General features: G+C 41.5%; 1 protein-coding gene across 1 annotated transcript in view; it reads left to right on the forward strand.

Annotated features, from left to right (window-relative positions):
- cldn19 (claudin 19) overlaps nucleotides 1-12,314 on the forward strand; it is a 38,177-nt gene extending 25,863 nt beyond the window's left edge. Inside the window, exons 3-5 of the mRNA XM_088309281.1 lie at nucleotides 3,098-3,182; nucleotides 6,555-6,701; nucleotides 9,175-12,314. Coding sequence (XP_088165407.1) covers nucleotides 3,098-3,182; nucleotides 6,555-6,701; nucleotides 9,175-9,211 — 269 coding nt within the window. The 3' untranslated portion in view covers nucleotides 9,212-12,314. The remainder of the gene's footprint in view (nucleotides 1-3,097; nucleotides 3,183-6,554; nucleotides 6,702-9,174) is intronic.
- The last annotated feature ends 8,720 nt before the right edge of the window (nucleotides 12,315-21,034 follow it).

Here is a 21,034-nt window from a genome sequence, read left to right on the forward strand (position 1 = left end):
CAGCTCTTCAGCTCAGACCAGTCACAGATGTCATGGCAACACATCTAATTGAGTACGTCAGGGGAGGGTTGTCACTGGTCACCGCACTCCTTAGAGTCATGGTTTCAATTCAAAACCATAAATATCTCTGAACAGCATACAAGCAAATAATGAAACAAAGAAATACAATTAACACAAAACATGCATCTCTCATGCCATTCCTATCACCAAAAGAAATAAAAATTACACAAAACAGTACTGAGGCATTCTGGGAGATTATCAGACTGAGGCATTCTGGGATCTTATCAGCCTTATCAGGTTAGAGAGATGTTTTTTTGCAGTCTGTTGTCTAAATCTGTGATGTTTCTTGCTTGCAATAACATGAATGATAAGACAGACTACGACATTGTGGACAGCTGCCCTTTTGTCCAGCTTTCCCTTGCACCATCTCTTTAGATCAAATTCACATAATGTATTTTTGACAGTCATTTCGAAGCATAGATATATCAGACATTGGCCAGCAGGGTGTGCTAACATGCACTCTGCAATCCCACAAAGGTATCCAGGTCAACGGCCGAGATGCTCCGTCCTTACAATAGGCGTGTCGCACTACAAGGCGCCGCGTTTGTTTTGGGGAAGATCTGGGACTTTTAAGTGTGCCCGATGGTCCTGAAAATACGGTAAGTGAGATGTGCAATGATGGATTGGTTATGAAGGTCTTCACGTGGTTTTAGAAACTCTTCTGTAGAGTTTAAACTCTGGTAGGGTGTGTCCGAGTCAGGGACAATCAAGCGTGTAGCCTGGTTAACTGTGTTGCAGCATTGAATAGTCAATTCGGGTGCTTGAGTTCATAAAAACCGTGTACTGGTAAGTATAGCATGCATTTGGTGTGAAATGAATAAGACAACAAAATGGCAGCTTTTTGGAATGCAAATACAGCTGTGGCCAAGCCCTGGTAGCAAGGTGGGAGTCCTGCTTCGGCATTCTCCAATTTGGAACTGTAATGTGCTTACAGCTACTACCCTGTGGGAGTATACTGCATCAGCACTGCGCATGCAAACCGCAACGTACAAAAGGGATGGTTGGGAATAGTTAGCGTTACCGAGTGCAGGTGCGCTTTGTAGGTAATTTTTTAAGAAGCATAGGTGGGCGTCATCATTCCACTGCAAAGCAGCAGAATTATTCGTCTACCCTGCAACAAGAATCATAGCTCACAGAAAGGCCGCTTTTATTACATAATCACAATAAAGTCTCTGCTATATCCGCCATCCCCAGAAAAGATAACATTTGGCCCACTGTTTGTGGCCGAGGTATTTTAGCGATAGCTTCCAAATGAGCAACGACTATCTTTTTTTTACTGCCACATAGCCTCCTACCCATACAGTTTACTTCCTCTAGGCAGAACTTTAGTTCGTCCCTGCTGACTTTGTATCCCCCCTTCTCCACCACTTGGGAGTGATGGAGTTGCGCTCACAACCTCCATGTGTTGGGTTTACAATGAGGATGTCATCCATGTATTGAATGATGGTGCTGCTCATATTGTTTGCTTGTATTGTTTGCCTTCTTAGGTAAATGCTAATAAATACTGTGAATGTGGGCGCAAATCATGAACAAGACGATAATCAGGTGACTGTGGTTTTGGGTACGGGTAAATAGGAGTGTTGCAGGGTCTCTGCGTCTCAATCAGGACCCCTGCAGCCATCAGGCCTTCAATAGTAGGTTTAATTCCTTTGCCTGCCTGATGTTTTAGAGATTAGATTGGATTTCAGTTTGAGAACTGGTTGTGCTGATCTTACAAAACGTACATCTGTTTTGTGTTGTGACCATAAATAGTATAAGAGGTGAGCACATGCATTTTAGTATTTTCTGAGTTAAAGGAACCTGCCGTTGACCTCGGTTTAAAATTCTGCATCTGCCTGTTGGGTGCTTTCGAAGGGGCTAACCTGCTGCACAACTTGTGCATCTTTTAGGCCCAATTTACGTGTGTGGTGTTTGAAGGAGTCTTGACCGTTCCTCGTACCCAGCATATAGACCCAACTTAACACACATCTTACGTGTGTGTTGCTTGAAGGCGTTTTTTAATCAGTCCTTACAACTGGCACCTACAATGTAACGTGCGTGCGCTCTGTGAAGCGCTTCCAAAAGGATTTGCCCAGACCTTGAACTCTCATGGTTGCAAAGCATGTGTCTCTGTCCTTGGTGCTGATCAGCAAGCTTTTTTTGTTTTTTGTTCGAACTTATCTCTTTATGCTTTTTACATGCGTTGTATTCTTTAAAAGCACCAAACCAGACACCACAGTTCCCTCTTGGTAATTCTGGTCTGATAGTCCACTGTTAGTGAGGTAAGCGCGTATAGGTGTGTGCGTGCGTAGGTGCGTGTAGGTGTGTGCGGGGGTGTGCGTGTGTGTGTGTGTGGGGGGGTGCGTGTGTGTGTGTGTGAGAGAGGATGCGCTGACCTATCTGTACCTCGTAGGACACTTCCTTTGTACACCTTTACATACTAAAACTGCATGCTGGGTCATATAAAAGTTATTGAACAAGTATAGTGGTTTTCTATAAATGTCCATGGTTTGTTATTCCTTTCACAACACATTGGAATCTTCCATAATTTTCCTTGGCAGAAAGTGCCTTCCCTCTTTTCGGTCATAGACAAAAACTTTGATTTGCATAATAATATGGACAATATCACCTTAAGTAATTTCCTTTAATTAGGCTCTTCTGGGAAACTTTATATAATTAGTAGACCTATATCACCTTCACTGATCCAACCAAACAAGAAACAGCACATACAAAAATACCCCAGAGAAACTCAACCTTAAATATTTATTTATCTTAAACCATCATCCATCCAGCCATTATCTGAATCGCTTCTCCTCCTCACAAGGGTCGCAGGGGTGCTGGAGCCTATCCCATCTGTCTTTGGGCAGTAGGCGGGGTACACCCTGAACTGGTTGCCAGCCAATCACAGGGCGTTATCTTAAACCATTCATTCATAATACTTCTGAACACATTCTAAAACAGTTAGGCATAGATTTTCTATTATTGTTCAGCAAGATTCGCAGAACTCAAAAAATGCCATGGTTGGGTGGATCTCGCTAAATCCTTTCTTTTCTCACAGGTCTGTGTACATTGGTTTCTGTTTCCTGGTATGCAACACAGGTGTCTTATCAGTTCTTCAACCCAAATACACCAGCTAACGCCAGGTATGTTTCAAAGATTGTGCCTACCCCCTTTACTTCAAAGTCCATCCTTTTTCAAGGTGTTTGAGTGGCCTAATACTGATTTTACACATAATGAAGCAAGTGGTTCTTAATCTTTTTGGAGGCACTGAAATATATATATATATATATATATATATATATATACACATACATACATACACACATATATATATATATATATATATACACATACATACATACACACATATATATATATATATATATATATACACATATACATACATACACACATATTTCTTCGCACCCTTGTGGCACATAGACAATGTATGGGTTTGTCGACGGCGTTCTGCTGCCTGCATAGTGCAGTATTAAAAGTCTTTTACAGACAGACTGACGGAGAGACGGGTAGCACACACGCGCGCACACCCCCACGCACACGCACCCCCACACACTTACACACACAGAAATGAAACTTCTCATATAGTTGTTGATGATTAAAAAGAATTCTTCTATTCAACTTCCGCTTATCCTGGGTTGGATTGTGGGGGGAGCTGAAGCGGACAAGCCCTGACTTCAGGTTCAGAATGAGCAATAACAGGCAACTGAAAAGATTATTAATTTGCCCTTAATGAGTAACCGCTTTAGAATTAAGACAAATTATAACCCACTCTACTTTTGGAGTATGTCCCTTCCGAAATGATCTGGAAGACTCGGAAAACACTCAGGTATTTTTAGCAGCTTTTGTTAAACGCACTCGGACTCATTTATTTTATTTACCGAAAGGCGGAGTCATTATTTTGATACCTTTATGGCAATTACCGATGTATTGAGTGTAGTTGTCATTTCATTTAAAGACAGTAAATGGATGAAATAAATGGTTCATAAATGACAAAATGAATTTAATTTTATAGTTTTAATGACTGAGAACATTACAATAATTCATTCAAATAATCATCAATCTACATAGGATGTGACACAATTGATTAACGATCAGGAAAACACAATTATTGTTGAAAATTATTATAATTGCACAATTGTTGATTTAAATTAAGACAAAACGAATATAATTGACTGCATGGGGAAAAGCGTAGATAACACAATAGTAACTCAAAAGGCCAAAATGGAGAATCCCATCAACAAAAATCATAAAAAAATCTGAATCTGTCTGGCATTTTTTAAGATGAACCCATCAAATTAATGTTGGATTTACAATAAATTGAAATTGTTCAGTGAATACGGTTGTAAAAATTACAATTCTGATTAAAATAAAATCCAAACATCCATTATCTGATTTGCTTATCCTCACGAGGGTTGTGGATGTGCTGGAGCCTATCCCAGATGTCTTCGTGCAGTAGGCAGGGTATACCCTGAACATGTTGCCAGCCAATGACAGGGCAAACAGAGATAAACAACAATCTGTGCTCACAATCATACCTTGGGACAATCTAGGCTTAGGTATATCAGAGGGCATGTTAGCACATCCTGCTGGACAAAGTCTGATACATCTATGCTTCGAATTGACTGTGACAAATACATTATGTGAATACATTTTTTCGGTCATGGTGCAGGAGAAAGCTGGACAAAAGGGCAGCTGTCCACGATGTCGTAGTCTGTCTTATCGTTCATGTTATTGCAAGCAAGGAACATCACAGGCTTAGACAAGAATAAATAAATAAAAATACACTGCCCAAAGCACACCACTCACATCTCTCTAACCAGCCATCTGACTGGCTGAGGCTGAGGCTCCCACAATGCATCAGTACTGTTTTTGTGTTATTTTAATTTCTTTTGGGGATATGAATGGCATGAGCGATGCATGTTTTGTGTTAATTTTATTTTTTTGTTTCATTGTTTGCTTGTATGCTGTTCAGAGATATTTTTGGTTTTGATTTGAAACCGTGACTCTAAGGAGTGTGGTGACCAGTGAAATCCCTCCCCTGACGTTGTCAACTAGATGTATTGCCATGACGTCTCTTGATTTGAGGAGCCTACTGGCAGCAATCCCTTATTCACATCAGTGTTGGCATGCGCGAGCTGGCATGCGCGAGCTGGCATGCGCGAGCTGGCATGCGCGAGCTGGCATGCGCGAGCTGGCATGCGCGAGCTGGCATGCGCGAGCTGGCATGCGCGAGCTGGCATGCGCGAGCTGGCATGCGCGAGCTGGCATGCGCGAGCTGGCATGCGCGAGCTGGCATGCGCCGCGTAGTGCGCCCACTATAAGTATTAAATACAAAAATAGCACCCTCAACTGGTGCTGCGCCCTTTGATACAGCGCATCTTTTGGCCGTAAAAATACGGTAATATGAAATAGAAGGCAACGTTCACAAATACACACACACACAGACATGTTATCAATTGTGGTTTGTTAAAGATGTATCAGTAGCAAATGCAACAGTGTCAAGCAATCATCATGAAAGGTAAATTTGCAGATTAATTTTCACATTTATACTGTCTTTGAAATGTAGTCTGCCGACTATTGGGAGGTTACTGGAACATTTACAGCTCACCGGTGCGATTTGAGTGGTTGTGCTCCCCAAACATGCGCCCTGGATGGACGGCAAATGCCAGCAACTGATGAGAACTGTTGTTGCGAGTCAGCATGTCCACCATTAGTGTTAAAGATGTGCTCTCAAATGTGTTCTTCCTTTGTTACGTATATGTTTATGATGTAATACTTTGTTAAATGTATGCTTATGATGTAACGTTCCTTTAATTCTTTGTCGCCTCATAAAGTCTTCACTTCTCCCACACTGTCAGACGAGACAGGTTGTGTGTAGTTATTCCTCTGTCAACACAGAAATTCTGGTTTGCTGATCCTGAGAATAGTTGGATCTGACTGATGTGTAGTTTGCTAAATATTTTCCAAAATCTGTCATGTTTTGTCAACAAATAAGGGGTGCAGGAAGGGCTGATGGACGTCACATTCCACCAACTTCAAACACATCCATCCGTCCATTATCTGGACCACTTCTCCTCACTAGGTTTGCTGGAGCCTATCCCAGCTATTTTTGGGCGGTAGGCAGGGGACACCCTGAACTGTTTGCCAGCCAATCGCAGGGGACACATAGACAACCAACCATCCGCGCTCACACTCATTCCTAGGGGCAATTTAGCGTGTCCAATCAACCTGCCACGCATGTTTTTAGAATGTGGGAGGAAACCGGAGTACCCAGAGGCACGCAGGCAAGGGGAGAACATGCAAACTCCACACAGGAAGGCCGGAGCCATTTATTATTGTGGTTGTTTTAATGAATGTTATGGAAAAGCACATTATATTAAGTGAATTGTTTCTCACTGTGTATATGTACTTTTATTACAAATAATTACCAGAGCTGGGCCCTCACTAAGTTTTGGTTTGTTTTATAAATGTTTGTATCTCTCCTTCCCGTGCAGGTTTGAGTTCGGCTCAGCACTCTTTGTGGGTTGGGCAGCGGCTAGCTTGACTGTACTAGGGGGCTCCTTGCTGTGTTGTTCCTGCTCCAAAGATGACATGCAGGGCCAGCAGTATTACCGCCAGTCACAGCCATCCACGGCCAGGGAGTATGTGTAAAACCCAACCAACTCCTAATCAAAACAAAGAGTTTAACTGGAGAATTTTACAGACAGTAATTCACTTTTCCCTGAATAATCACATGACAACTATCACCACTAAAATTGAATGTGAATGTGAAAACTATGTCAACAAATTTTCAGAATTTCATTCTGAGCTTAACATTATATAAGTAAATTACAGTACATGAAAAACTCATGTATAATTTTGAGGTGAACTAATGATTGTAAATCACAACATCATGGTTAACAGAATCAATGCAGAAGTAGGACTTGGTTTAAATATAGGGATGGACCTTAACAAAATGATAGATAAAATTGAAATAACAAAAAAAGCAGACATTTACCCACATAATACTAAATCAATGTTTTGACCCAAAATAAATACATAGATCTTTTGACAGGTACTACGCAACTGTCAAAAGGTTAAATTATGTGAAGGGTCAACTCTGTGCATATTGAGTGACATTATGACCATTCCAAATATTATGACTGTAGACCATGCAGGTAAATGTGATTCTGGATTAGCAACGGAGAGTCATTTCAGATTTAAAATGGAGCCAGCTTGGGAAATACTATGAATTTTAAGGTTTAAAAATTTTTGGGTCATCAATTTTATAACTATCATTTTTATGCTGTACAATACACAATAATAAATAAAAAATGAATAATAAAGTGATATTGCAGTCACAAGACAAGAGGTAATGTCCTTTTTAAATAACTGCCGAGTCTATAATCAAAAGCAATTACCATACAGTCAAAATAAAATTGGCTGCCAGGATGGCCGAGTGGTCTAAGGCGCCGCGTTCAGGACCCAGTCTCCCCAGGAGGCCTGGGTTCGAATCTCAAATTTCCCCATTGTGGGACTAATAAAGGCAATATTATTATTATTATTATTAAAATAGTATCCTGTAGTCTGAATCTTGATATTTAACATTCATTTATGATAGCGATATAAGCAAATATTCACTGGCTAATGATTGTTAATTCAAACAATATTATTCAAGCACATATTTTTGTCCCTTTAGCAATTGATTATTATAGAGTAATCTGTACTACTCGTTGAATACACTGAGCATTGAGCCAGACCCTCTTCACAGATTTCCGTCTGTCATATGGATGACACATAAAAGATGACAAAAAAATCATTGCACCCACCAGTCTGTCTGTGTGTTTGCTCTACATAAATATATTCTGCCGTTCTCCAGTATTGCCCTACAAAATGTTGTATTACATTATATGCTGAAGCAATTAAAGTATAATGGTATTGTAATTTATCACCGCTTGCACGTCAAGGGAAGAGGGGAATATGAGGGCAGATCGACCATGAACAGGGAAACAAAAATCTAAAAGGCAAAACTGTCAAGAGAGTGGGAGACATGCACATGACAGTGACAGAGCTGGAGAAGAAACAAAGGCTTGGAACGAGATGGGTGGCTGACACAGTGGGAATTGTCAGACATAATGAGATGAAACAAGAAATAGGAAAGCATGAGACAAGACTCAAGAAGAGTTAGAAATAGAAAAATGAAAACCACTTTCTTTTAAATGACAAAAAACTGTTAAAATATAAGAACATGAAAGGTCCCAACTGTAACAGTATTTTGAAGGACAAAGTCAATATGTTATATATACTTATGTTATAGTTACAAATGATTTTAGATTGTTGGATGAAAGTGGAATACCTGGAGACCTTCTTGCTGTGTCACAGCTTATAAAATGATAGCAAGGGACAGCATGTTTACTGTATATATGTCAGCTAACTGACAAATTGTGAAATAGGTGCAAAATTAACATTAGTAAGCGATTGTGCAAGCTGCAACAATTTTGAATGCTTTTGGAGATTGGGTGAGCCAATGATGAACAGCAGCAAGGAGAGTGATGGTCCATGGTCATCACTGCTCTGTAAAAGCCACTTGCAAGAATGATTCAACTCTAATGTTCTTGTTGTTTTGGCCTGCAAGATATGAAACTAGAACATTACATTTCTAAGTGTCTTTATTATCTATCTATCTATCCATCCATCCATCTATATACGTGTGTATGTATATATGTATCTATTTACAAAGTCTGAAACATGTTTAAGATCTATTTCTCATGATTTCAGGAGATTTCTTCCTATTCTTTATGTAAGCCTGAAAACTAAAGCGAAAACTACTAAATGCAGATGTTACAGTAAAAGGCACAAGATATTCATTCACTAGCTGCAATTTATAGGTCACCACAGTTGTTAGAGCACTACCACTTTAAATGTTTCAACCTTTCAACCTCAAAATTCAGGAGTTATTTTTCTCTATCAAAAATCAGAACAACATATTGTAGAATGTATCTGATGCAATATATGACGATTACAGATTTTTAAAATCAGCTTTACTTACTACATTCCGGTTAATCAGACAGTTTTATAGATTGTACAAATTTCTGTCTTTTAATACTATTCTTCTCTTACTTCTCTCTAATTCAGGGCAGAGTTGTTGAGTGAAACTAGTTTCCCTGACTGATCTGCTTTTTATCAAGGATTTTCCGACTGTCCAACCACTGTTTCCTCTTTTTCCTGTTGCCTTTGACTCACATACGGTATTTCTGACAGAAATATATATAGATATGTCTTTACAACTTTATTAATCTCCGTTGTAAATTGTTTCCTGTCAGTTTCATTCTATCTAACTCAATTGACCAGCTCCACCTCTTGTTAAACATTGCTCTGAAACATGACCTGTGATTTGTCATATTGAATGAATATGAACTCTACTTTATTGTTGCTACTAAATACACACACACACACACACCCCCACACACACAAGCTTTCCGTCATGGAATGTATACTAAATGCTAACTATAACCTACCACAGCAAAGGAAGCAAGTACAGTGGAACCGCCAAAGGTTGAACGCAATGCAATCCATTCCAGGGGGCAAGGCGGCCTCTACTTTTTCATTCGGAAATAATGGGAATGGTAATGAACAGGGTCAACCTGACATTATTGACAACATTTTGTTGTACAGACAAATGATGCAACATTCTAACTCCCAGACAAGTGTAACAGCACGACTAAGGTATCCATTAACTTTATTTACTATCCTACATTTTACTCTGCTGTCTGCAGCCAGAGCAGCACTGCAAAAGAGAATAAGTACTTAATTGCCTTACCTAGTTAAAAGGGAAGTCAACCCACACATTTTCTTCACAATAATATATTCTATGCAGCCCCAATAGTCGAAACACTGCATTTTTTATGGATATTGTGTTCGTGGAATTTGTTAAGTAGTAAAATCCACTAGTTTCTGTCCATCTCAGGGTGTGGCCATTTTGTCACTTGCTGTGTGATGTCATTTTCAGTCGACAGCAAGTGATAACATTGCTGCCAGCTGACATAGCTAAAAATTTGTGGCAGTATTCATCAGAATTAGACTAGTGGAGGCAGACATTATTGCAAAGAATTTTGGGGGATTGACTTTTCCTTTAAATAAAGGTTGGTAACTCTTTGCAATAAGTACACACCAATAAGCATTAGCTCAGCATTTGTAAATTTTTAAGTCATCATTTATGAAGCATGTTTATGACATGAATAATCATTTGCATATAGTTTGTGAATACCTTATGAATATGACATCGTTCAAAGTGTTTTTGTCATTTAGATAAATTATATCGACAGAACAAAGGTAATGCTGAGATTCACATCACATTAAAAATTGCAAAATTATTCAGGGTGCAACTGCATGCTGTATACCATAAATAGACATCAGAAAAAGAAAGTATCAGGTGGTACCTTGCAAAATAATGATGGGTAACACTTTATATTAAGGTATTTACAAACTATATTCTAAACTATACTTAGCTAATGCCTATTGATGTGTACTTATCATAAAGTGTTACCTCAAGGTTAAATACATTACCAACAAATGAGGACGGGCATTGCATTGTAAGTATGATGTCAAAGTATTTTTTTAACACTGAGGCCCCCAATTAGGTATTAACATTATTACACCACTGTAAAAATATAAGTGATTATTTACGTTGTACCGTTTGGAGTATATGTTGCAGAAAAGCCATAGAAAAAGTCCATCATCCAAAAAAGATGAGTCCTTTAATGTTCTGACCAGCAGACTTGCAATATGATGAGGTTGCACATGATTGTGCTTCGGACACTTAAATTCTGTGTGTGTAAAAGGAGACACTTTTTTCACATTTGAAAGCAATCCAAAAGTGGTGGATCTTTACCACCTCTTGGTTGCAGAAACTCGGTGTGAGGCTGTGATATAAATTAGCTCTACTCTCATGTCACAATCTAGCGAAATTCAGAACGGCATGCTCATAGACACATTTTTAAAAACATATACTTTGTTGTGTAATTTCACATTTAATGGGCGGGCAGGCCCTAAAGATACCCAGCTATTGTACACAAGCAATTTTATCTTTTTCCCTGTATTGTGTCAGGGGAATATCTTTATGAGAACTTGGTCATTGTCAGGGTTGTGAGGTGAAGGACCCAAAAGCAGGGACGAAGGCACAGTTCAGCTGATGAGTTTTTATTGTCAAAGATAGCAAGTTTGTTGGCAGGAGGGAATGAGTCTTGGTGAGAAGTCGCAGGGAACAGGTAGAGCTGAGTCCAACCGGGTTGGCAAGCTTAGGAGAGCAGTGGGCTGGAGCTAGCGAAGAAAGAGCTAGGTTTAGCATGAACTTGTCATGTCATGTCATGTCATTATCCACACCACTTATCCTGTACAGGGTTGGGGAGGGTGGTGGAGCCTATCCCAGCTGACTACGGGCGAAATGCACACTACACTCTGAACTGGTCGCCAGCCAGTCACAGGGTAGACATAGACACCGTCACTGAGTGGGAACTGAACCCACGCTGCCCGAACACAACTCAGGCGAGTGTACCACTACACCGTCAGTGACTAGCATGAACTTGTCAAAGGTTATTATGATTTGTCTGACAAAACTAACTCGGTGTCAAGCGCAGACGTTCTAGTGGTGCAGGGGGGTTTACAGTCAGCTGAAGAAGATACCTGCTGATTATGTGCATCTGCTTCACATCTTCAGCATACCTGCAAACTCACACGCATGCATCCCCACAAGACACACAGGGTACAGAGACCACAGGCCTGACAGGTCATATTCCAAATCATAACACATTGTAGCCATTCTCCCTCAGCAGTTCCACTGTACTAGAAATATGCTTCCACCACTGAGTAGCTTTTGAGGAGTAAACATATTTATGAAATATTTTATGAGAATAAAATGATTTTTACATTCATTTCACTTTTTGAAGAATTCAAAGTGTATTAAATTGGTTTAGAAGATTGACCAATTGTGATTAAAATACATTGTGGAAGGTAATTTATGGCATAAAAATAAGTGACACATTTTTGGTTTTACTCAGGACTCTTCCATTGTCATTTCCTTGGATTTACACTGTACATGTGATATAACACCCAATCATACTAGTTGAATTTCAAGCATATTTGATCATGCCTCTGTATGTGGTTGTTTGCTTGTCTCCAGATGGAATGGAATGTTCAGATATGAATCTTTTACTTTGTTTCAGTGTGCTAACAAACAATAAACAATAGAGTAACAGTTGTGTACTCAAGATCACCAATCCTGCCTCATTGCCTCCTGTACCAATTTGCTGAGAGAGAGTAAAATATTTATGTATAACCTAATTAGGATACCTACCTAATTCTTTCAAAATAAAGAAAGTGGATTTGCTCGGTCCATGAATCACTTGTTTTGTCAAATACCACTTCCTGACATTCATTGTGTTCCCACACATATTCCTTTTTTCAGGTTGATTGAACACTCTAAATTGTCCCTAGGTAAGAGTGAGAGTGCATACGGTTGTTTTTCATTGTTTGCTATGTGATTGAGTGGCAGCCAGTAATATATATATATATATATATATATATATATATATATATATATATATATATATATATATATATATATATACAGTGAACCCCCGCTACTTCGCGGTTCACCTTTCGCGGGTTCAGTGCTTCGCGGGTCTAAAAAATATATGGGAGCATTGTAGTTTCGGCGAGCGGCACAAGGGGGCGCTGAAGCGGTTAGACGGCGGGCGTGCGCCGAAGAGGAGAGTGGACGAAGAAGAGAGTGGACGAAGAAGAACAGGTTCCCCCGGACACGATTGGTGGCGACGGACACGATCGGGGGCGACATTTTGCTTCGTTCGGGACCATGCGTGAGCTCCGAAGGAGACCGGCCGGCGTGTGTGGCTGTCAAGCCGAAGAGAAACAACTTCCGCCCGGGCACTCGCGCGGCGACATTTTGCTTCGTTCGGGACCGTGCGTGAGCTCCGAAGGAGACCGGCCGGCATGTGTGGCTGTCAAGCCGAAGAGAAACAACTTCCGCCCGGGCACCGGCGGAGCGCGAGGCTGTCAGTTATGAATGAATAAATGAAGAATGCCACCTTTCATTTCACTGTCATGATCCGTGCCTGTCATGCCGCGTGTGTTTTTGTTTTTTCAGCTGTGTGGGCGTTCCTCCAGCGATCGTCTCGCGCCATGTCGTCAGCTGCTGCAAGACGCGCTGATTACACTGACTATATTGTGATAATAAATATCTTTGTATCACCACCTTTTTTCCCGGGTCTGCGTTTGGAGAGTCCTGTTCAATCCTCCAGTTCTGCTGGAGGATCATAACATTCACAGGGCACACCGGACGGCGTACCAGCAGGTAAAAGTCGAAGTAATTAAATAAATACAAAAAGAAGTAATTGAATAAATACAAAAATAATGGCTGGGGAATAAAAAAATAAGTTTTAATAATAATTTGTTTTTTTGTTATAACATGAATTTCACTCTCTCTCTCTCTACCAGTATATATATATATATATTTATTTTTATTTATTTTTTTAAGCATTTTTGAAAGTGTGCCGCTACTTTGCACCTATATATATATATATATATATATATATATATATATATATATATATAGGTGCGAAGTATATATATACACAGTGTTTTTTTTTGTTTTTTTTTTAAGGTGCGACGCTACTTCGCGGATTTTCAGTTTTCGCGGATGGTCTCGGTCCCCATTAACCGCGATAACCGGGGGTTCACTGTATACATATATATATACATACATGCAGAGAGAGAAAGAGACAGAGAGAGAGAGAGACAAGAAGACATAAATTATCCAATGTTACGGTTTTATACTCTGACAGCTGCAGGTATGAATAAGCAGCGCGATCGCTCCTTTACACAGCATCAGTGTGTAAAACTCTGCTGACTAAAAGGCACACTTTAAAGTCCTAAATCTTCCCCAAAATAAACAGGGCGCCTTGTAATGCGACACGCCTATTATATGGACTTAGCAACTCTCTCAACCATCGAGCCTTTTCTCCTTGGGGTATGTCAGAGTACATGTTAGCACACCCTGCTGGCCAAAGTCTGAGACATCTATGCTTCAAATTGGCTGGGACAAATACATTATGTGAATACGCTTTTTGGGTGATGGTGCAAGAGAAAGCTGGACAAAAAGGGCAGCTATCCACGATGTCGTAGTCTGTCTTATCATTCATGTTCTTGCAAGCAAGAAACAACACCGGTTTAGACAACAGACTGCAAAAATATAAAAAAAATAAATAAAAACAAACTGCCCAAAGCACACCACTCACATCTCTCTAAACAGCCATGTGAATGGCTGAGGCTGAGGCTCCCAGAATGCATCAGTAATGTTTTTGTGTTATTTTTATTTCTTGTGGGGATATGAACGGCATGAGAGATACATGTTTTGTGTTAATTTTATTTCTTTGTTTCATTGTTTGCTTATATACTGAGATATTTTTGGTTTTGATTTAAAACTGTGACTCTAAGAAGTGTGGTGACCTTGATGAATATGAAAATGGACATCATTCATGGCTTTGGGGTTAAATTTGATAAGGTGGAGAGACGGATGGCGGAAGTGAATGACTCTTTTGACGCAATGCAAAAGAGTTTGACGGACATTCAACAAGACATCACCGCAAATGCTAAAAGGCTAGCGGAGGCTGAGGGCCGCATTGGAGATGCCGAGGATGGCCTGCAGCGCATTAAATCAGAGCTGGCTAACTATGAAACGCATTGCTTATTTGGAAACCAAGACGTAAGATTTCGAGAACCGTGGCCGAAGTCAGAATATATGACTGCTGCCTGAAAATGCTGAAAAGAGCGAACCAATGACAGACTACATCCAGCATATGTTGCCGGTTTGGCTGAGGCTCTAAGCCGCCAAGTCTTTCACGTTGGAAAGGGCACATCGCACGCTGGTGAAAGCAAGGCTGGATTGGAGCAGAAATGTGATTATCCGCTTTTTGTGATTTCAGCGAGACTGTCATCAAGACTTCTAAACAATGCATGCTCTCCCACCGTGGTCATAAGATCTTCTTTGCTCAAGATTTGTCAGCAGAAACAATGAAGACGCGCAGCCCATTCAACGTTGTGCAGAAAAAGTTCATTGAGATTAGTTGAGGATTCTTCATAATGGCAAGGTAGTCCTTTTTGCCAAAGGAAGCAGAGTAATTCCTAGTCAACTTAACCCTCCCATTCAGCAGAGTACAGCAGTGCTCGGTACTTTCTACTTTGCAAACGAAGGGAACACCCGCAGCGGTGGAGTTTGTGTTTTTATCTGTGATGCCTGGTATACTGAAAAAAAAATTTGTCCACGGGCAACACAACTTTCCTGAATTTTAATTTTCCTTTTCAGTGGCCCAGCCTCTTTTACTTGATTTAATGTACATACAGTGCTCTGAAAAAGTATTTGGCCCCTTGCTGATTTCTGTATTATTTGCATATTTATCACTCACAGTGGTTTCATTTCATCACACCAATATTAATATCACACTAACATGCTTGGACTACATTATTTCTCACATCCAATCTGACACCTTAATAGAACTTGAGAATGAAGGTGAGTCAACTATTGAAATTGAATGCTCTAATATGAAAGTTGATTTCCTTTACTTCTTCTGACTTGTGGGTAAGCGAGAAAGCGATGTCTTAACGCATGTGATGTCCCATCCCAGACCATCAACTGTGGTACCGGATTCCATATTACAACCAACACTCACATTCCTACAACACAATGAATCAGAACCTCATTCCAAAACAAATACAAACATAACCACACAGTCAGTTGCAGATTGGAGAAAAATGTATGATCAACTAGATGAAAGACAATGCGAAACAGTAACTACTCATGTGTCATCATCACAGTCAACTGCTGAGAGGATGGTACCCCTAACGGACCTTGCCTATTTGCAACATTGTGAGTTACATAGGGGGCCAAATAGTCAATGAAAATTTCAGACATAAGCAACGAAAAAATGAGTAAATAGACAAGGGAGTTAGAGAGGGTTTTGCGGATGCAGAATTAGTTTGAGGTGTGTTAAGAATTGTCAGGAGTACAGAAAGGAGGTGGTGAAAGAGCAATTTTACAGTTACACTATGAAACATTGTCCATCCATCCTCTATCTGTACCGCTTGTCCTGGAGTGTTGAAATGTAACTTTATTGTTTAGCTGAGAGGGCCAGTATCCACACAACATCATTGCCTCTGATTTTTTCTCACTAATTTAGTAAGCAGAAATAGAACCATATGTATGCAGACATTCATGAGCGCATGGATGGAAGGCACAGGATCTTGCAAGAGGAATAGAATATCATTCGCAAATAGTGCTATTTTATGTTGATTTCATTTTCCCCTGTTAGTCCATGTATTTGTGGATCTTGCCTTATGGCTTCTACCAGAGGCTCAATACTAAGAGCAACCAGGACAGGGGATAGTGCTCCTTGTCTTGTCTCTCTTTGGAGCTTAAAGAATTTTGAGCAATATCCATTCACTCTCACTCTGGACATTGGGTACTGATAGAATAGTGTGATCCATTTGATAAATTTGTCACCAAAACTCATGCCTCGCAGCTTCTGCATCAGATACACCCAGTCCACTCTGTCTAAGGCTTTCTCTGCATGTTGGCTAAGAAGCAAAGACGTTTGCTTTTAGACAGGGCTAATGATTGTAGATTTAGCGCTGTCCTGATATTATTGGTAACTTGGCGTCCATTTATAAATCCATTCGTATCTGGTTTAGCAAGTTTTTTAACACATTTCTGTATTCTGCTTGCCAAAATGCTGTCAATAATTTAAAATCTACACAGAGATGACTTAAAGGTCGATATCCTTCACAAAGAGTGGCATCCATTCCTTCCTTTTTTAACACTGTAGTTATGGCCTCAGACCAGGTTCTTGGTCCATCTTCTGTATCCAGTCTATAATAAAATGTTCTGCACAATATTGGAGAGAGTTCAAGTATGAACATCATATAATACGCCCCACTTAGGCCGTTGACGCCTGGGGATTTGTTCTTCTTTAAATTGGCTATAGTTTATTTTATCTCTATTTCAGTTGTTGGCCTAAGTAATTCATGGTATCTATTATTTGTGTTTTAATTTATGTTCCATTTTAACGCTAATTTATATTACACTAAATGGAAAGCGCTGTGTTACAGCTCCAGCTGTTGTGAAATGCGTGATGTAAATAAAGTTGTATGTGACTCTTTGTTAATTTGGTCAACTGGAGTGGTGTAAAAAAATGTATGTAATTTAAATTTTATTGTCTATATTTTGGCATTCATTATGGCTTGTATAATATTTTCCAAATGCATCAGCAATCTCGTCTGGTTGTGATACTATTTATTTGATTAAAGGATTATTACTCATTGTCGCGGGTTCCTTTTCGACCTCCTCCAAAACAAATGGCGTAGCCAGAATATGTGCAACAGTGATGTTTATTGTGCAGCCCTTCCAAAGTGCAACACAGTGAAAAGTCCCCCAAAAGTCCAAAAACCCAAAAAGTGACAATATAGTAATTTACAAAAATAAGGGTGTCTATCTATATATTTACAAAACCACTGAATGGAGGCCAACCACAACTACCATATCAGCTACGTTGCAAAATGCGTCACTGTCTCGCTCTCCAGTACTACATGCACTGCAGCACCTCTCATTTTCTCTCTTTCCAAACAACTTACTATATATACGATTCGCCCCTCCCCTTGGGCATCAGCTGACAAAATTGTCGCGCGAAACAAACATATTTAAGAAACGCGGAAGCTCCCCCGCTGTTTGGTCTTCCTCTATGTCGTGGCTGTTATCTGCCGCGTCTCGTGACTGGTGAGTGTTCAATTGAACATGCGCGCGTGTATGTGTCCATGTATGCTTCCATTCATAATAAAACTACCAAGTGTGCACCCTCGGTCGCTCTATTAAAACTGTGACTGACGTGGTATTGAAGTGGTGCCAGGTGGGTGCGTATGTATTACATGGGATGGGATTGAATGCACCAGTATGGGAATGTGCGGTGCATGCGTGTGCGCAATTGTGTCTCCGGGACCATGCTGTGCTGTGCTGTCCTTATTGACGGAGCTGCTCCGTCACATCATCCCCCTCCTCCCGGAGATTGACGATGTGCGGCAATCTTGACAGGTAGTCTGCCACCACATTTGTTTTGCCCGCCTGATGCCGGATGGTAAACTTGAAGGGTTGCAGTGAAAGATACCACCTGGTAAGGCGACTGTTGTTGTCTCTCATGCTGTTGATCCATGTGAGGGCTCTGTGGTCAGTTTCCAGGTCAAACTCACGTCCAATCAGGTAGTAGCGCAAGCTCTCCAAGGCCCACTTTATGGCCAAACCCTCTTTCTCCACTGTGGAATACCTGGTTTCCCGTGGCTGAAGTTTGCGGCCCAGGTAGAGGATCGGATGTTCTTGTCCTGGTTCCCCTTGGGCCAAAACGGCACCAAGGCCGATAGCAGATGCATCCACCTTCACGAAGAATCTTTTCTCAAAATCAGGACTCTTGAGAACGGGAGCTGAACACAGGTGCTTTTTCAGCTTGTCGAAGGCTGCTTCACAGTCCTCAGACCATTCGACAGGATTCTTTTTGTCCTTACATGTTAGGTCGGTGAGTGGAGCGGCAATTGTTGCGAACTGTGGTATGAATCTCCTGTACCAGGCAACAAGTCCAAGGAAGGACCGAACTTCCTTCTTGGTTCGGGGTCCGGGACAGTTCTGGATAGCATCCACTTTATCCATTTGAGGACGCACCTCTCCTCGTCCCAACTGGTACCCCAAGTATCTTGTCTCCTCCCGGGCCCATTCACACTTTGAGGGATTCAGTGTTAATCCCCCCTCTTGGAGTTTCCCCAGCACCACAGACAAGTGTTGGAGATGTCAATCACCACATCATCAAGGTACGCCGCACTGAACTTGTCACATCCTCGGAGCACGTTGTCCATCAGTCTTTGGAAGGTCGCGGGTGCTCCATGCAGTCCAAATGGCATGACCGTGAACTGGAACAGTCCAGCTGGCGTTTGAAACGCGGTGTAAGGACGACTTGACTCCTCCAGAGGAACTTGCCAGTATCCTTTGCACAGGTCGAGTGTGGTAATAAATTTAGCTGCTCCAATCTTCTCGAGCAAGTCCTCAATTCTGGGCATTGGATAAGCGTCAAACTGGGAGATCGCATTGAGCTTCCGGAAGTCAATGCAGATGCGGTGGGAACCATCTTTCTTGGGGATGATAACCACCGGACTGCACCACTCCGACTTGGAAGGCTCAATGACTCCAAGCTTCAGCATTTCCTCTAGCTCCTTGGCCAGTCTCTCCACCAAGTGTTGTGGAACTCGGTAGGGGCGCTGACGAGTTGGTTGTCCTTCTTTCAGACGAATGAAGTGTTCTACCACCGTCGTCTTCCCTGGGCTGGCGGAAAAAAGAGAAGGCACCGTTTTGAAAATTAAGCACATCTCTGTGACTTGCTTGGGTTTCAGATGTGCCAGTGCAGGCGCATCTGTCGTCGTCGAGGACTCCAGCTCTACCTCTTCATCGCCATTGTCGTCCTCCTCCACCTTCCGCACGAGTAGGACCTCCTTTGGAGCCTGGTTTGAACGCTCCTTCCACTCTTTGAGGAGGTTCACATGGTAAGTCTGTTTATTTTTTTTCTTCTCCGGATGGAAAATCTCATAGGTCACTGGACCCATCTTCCGGGTGACCTCATATGGCCCCTGCCACTTTACTAAAAGCTTGTTGTTGCTTGTGGGGAGAAGCAGCAATACCTTTTGGCCGGGTTTAAACTCCCGGTGGCGAGCTTGCTGGTCATACCAGGTCTTCTGGCTTTTCTGGGCCTCCCGCAGGTTGACCTCTGCCTCCTCCTGGTACCTGGCCAGTCTCTCCCTCATTTCCAGCACAAATTTCACCACCCCCCGATCACTTGACGTGGTGGAAGGTGCCTCCCAGGCCTTTCGGAGCAAGTCCAATGGCCCCTGAACCTCCCAACCATACAAGAGTTCAAAGGGAGAGAAACCTGTTGACGCCTGAGGAACTTCGCGATAGGCAAACAGCAAAAATGGTAGCCACCGGTCCCAGTCTTTTCCAGTATCATCCACAAATTTCTGGAGCATCTTCTTTCAGGTCTGATTGAACCTTTCCACTAGTCCATCAGTCTGTGGGTGGTATGGAGTGGTTTTGATGGCGGAGATGCCCAGTTGTTTGTTGAACAGTTGCATTAACCTTGAAGTGAAATTGGTTCCCTGGTCTGTTAGAATCTCATCTGGTATGCCAACTCTGGAAAAGAGTTGCACCAAGGCACGAAGTACTGCCGGAGCAGTGATTGTGCGCAATGGAAATGCCTCTGGGAAACATGTGGCGTAGTCACACACTACGAGGATGTATTCATGTCCACCACTGCTTTTTGTCAAAGGACCCACAATGTCCATAGCAATCCTGCGGAATGGAGTTTAGATTATCGGGAGCGGCTGCAAAAATGCTCGATTACACCTGCGGATAGAGCAGGTTTTTTGGCATGTGGGGCATGTGGCGCAATAATGTTGTATGTCTGTGTACATGGATGGCCAGTAAAAACGTGAACTGATTCGCAAATATGTTTTATTGCGACCGAGGTGTCCTGACCATGGAAGTGTGTGTGCTAGGTGCATGATAAGTGACCTACAGCTAGTAGGGACAACCAGGCGTTTGTGATCTTTATCAGTAGCATACAAGACCCCATTCTCGAGCCCAAATTGCTCCTTCCCGACACAACCTCTCATTGTCCCCTCAGTCACTTTATCAAACAGGGGTTTTAATGACTCATCCGCCCTCTGAAGTACCGACATGTTTTTTGGAATTGACTATATTGGATTTTCTAAAGAGTCTTCTAGTTGAGGCTCTGCCGACATTAACTTTTTCTCAAAGCGGCGCTGACGCCGTGACTTCCTGGGCTCCTTTGTCCCACCGTCCAACAGACTATTGTCAAAGTCTGGGAGCGGTTGAACA

This window comes from Idiotropiscis lumnitzeri, chromosome 11, assembly GCF_059441095.1.
Source record: "Idiotropiscis lumnitzeri isolate Australia: NSW breed Sydney's pygmy pipehorse chromosome 11, RoL_Ilum_1.0, whole genome shotgun sequence".
Lineage (NCBI taxonomy): Eukaryota > Metazoa > Chordata > Actinopteri > Syngnathiformes > Syngnathidae > Idiotropiscis > Idiotropiscis lumnitzeri.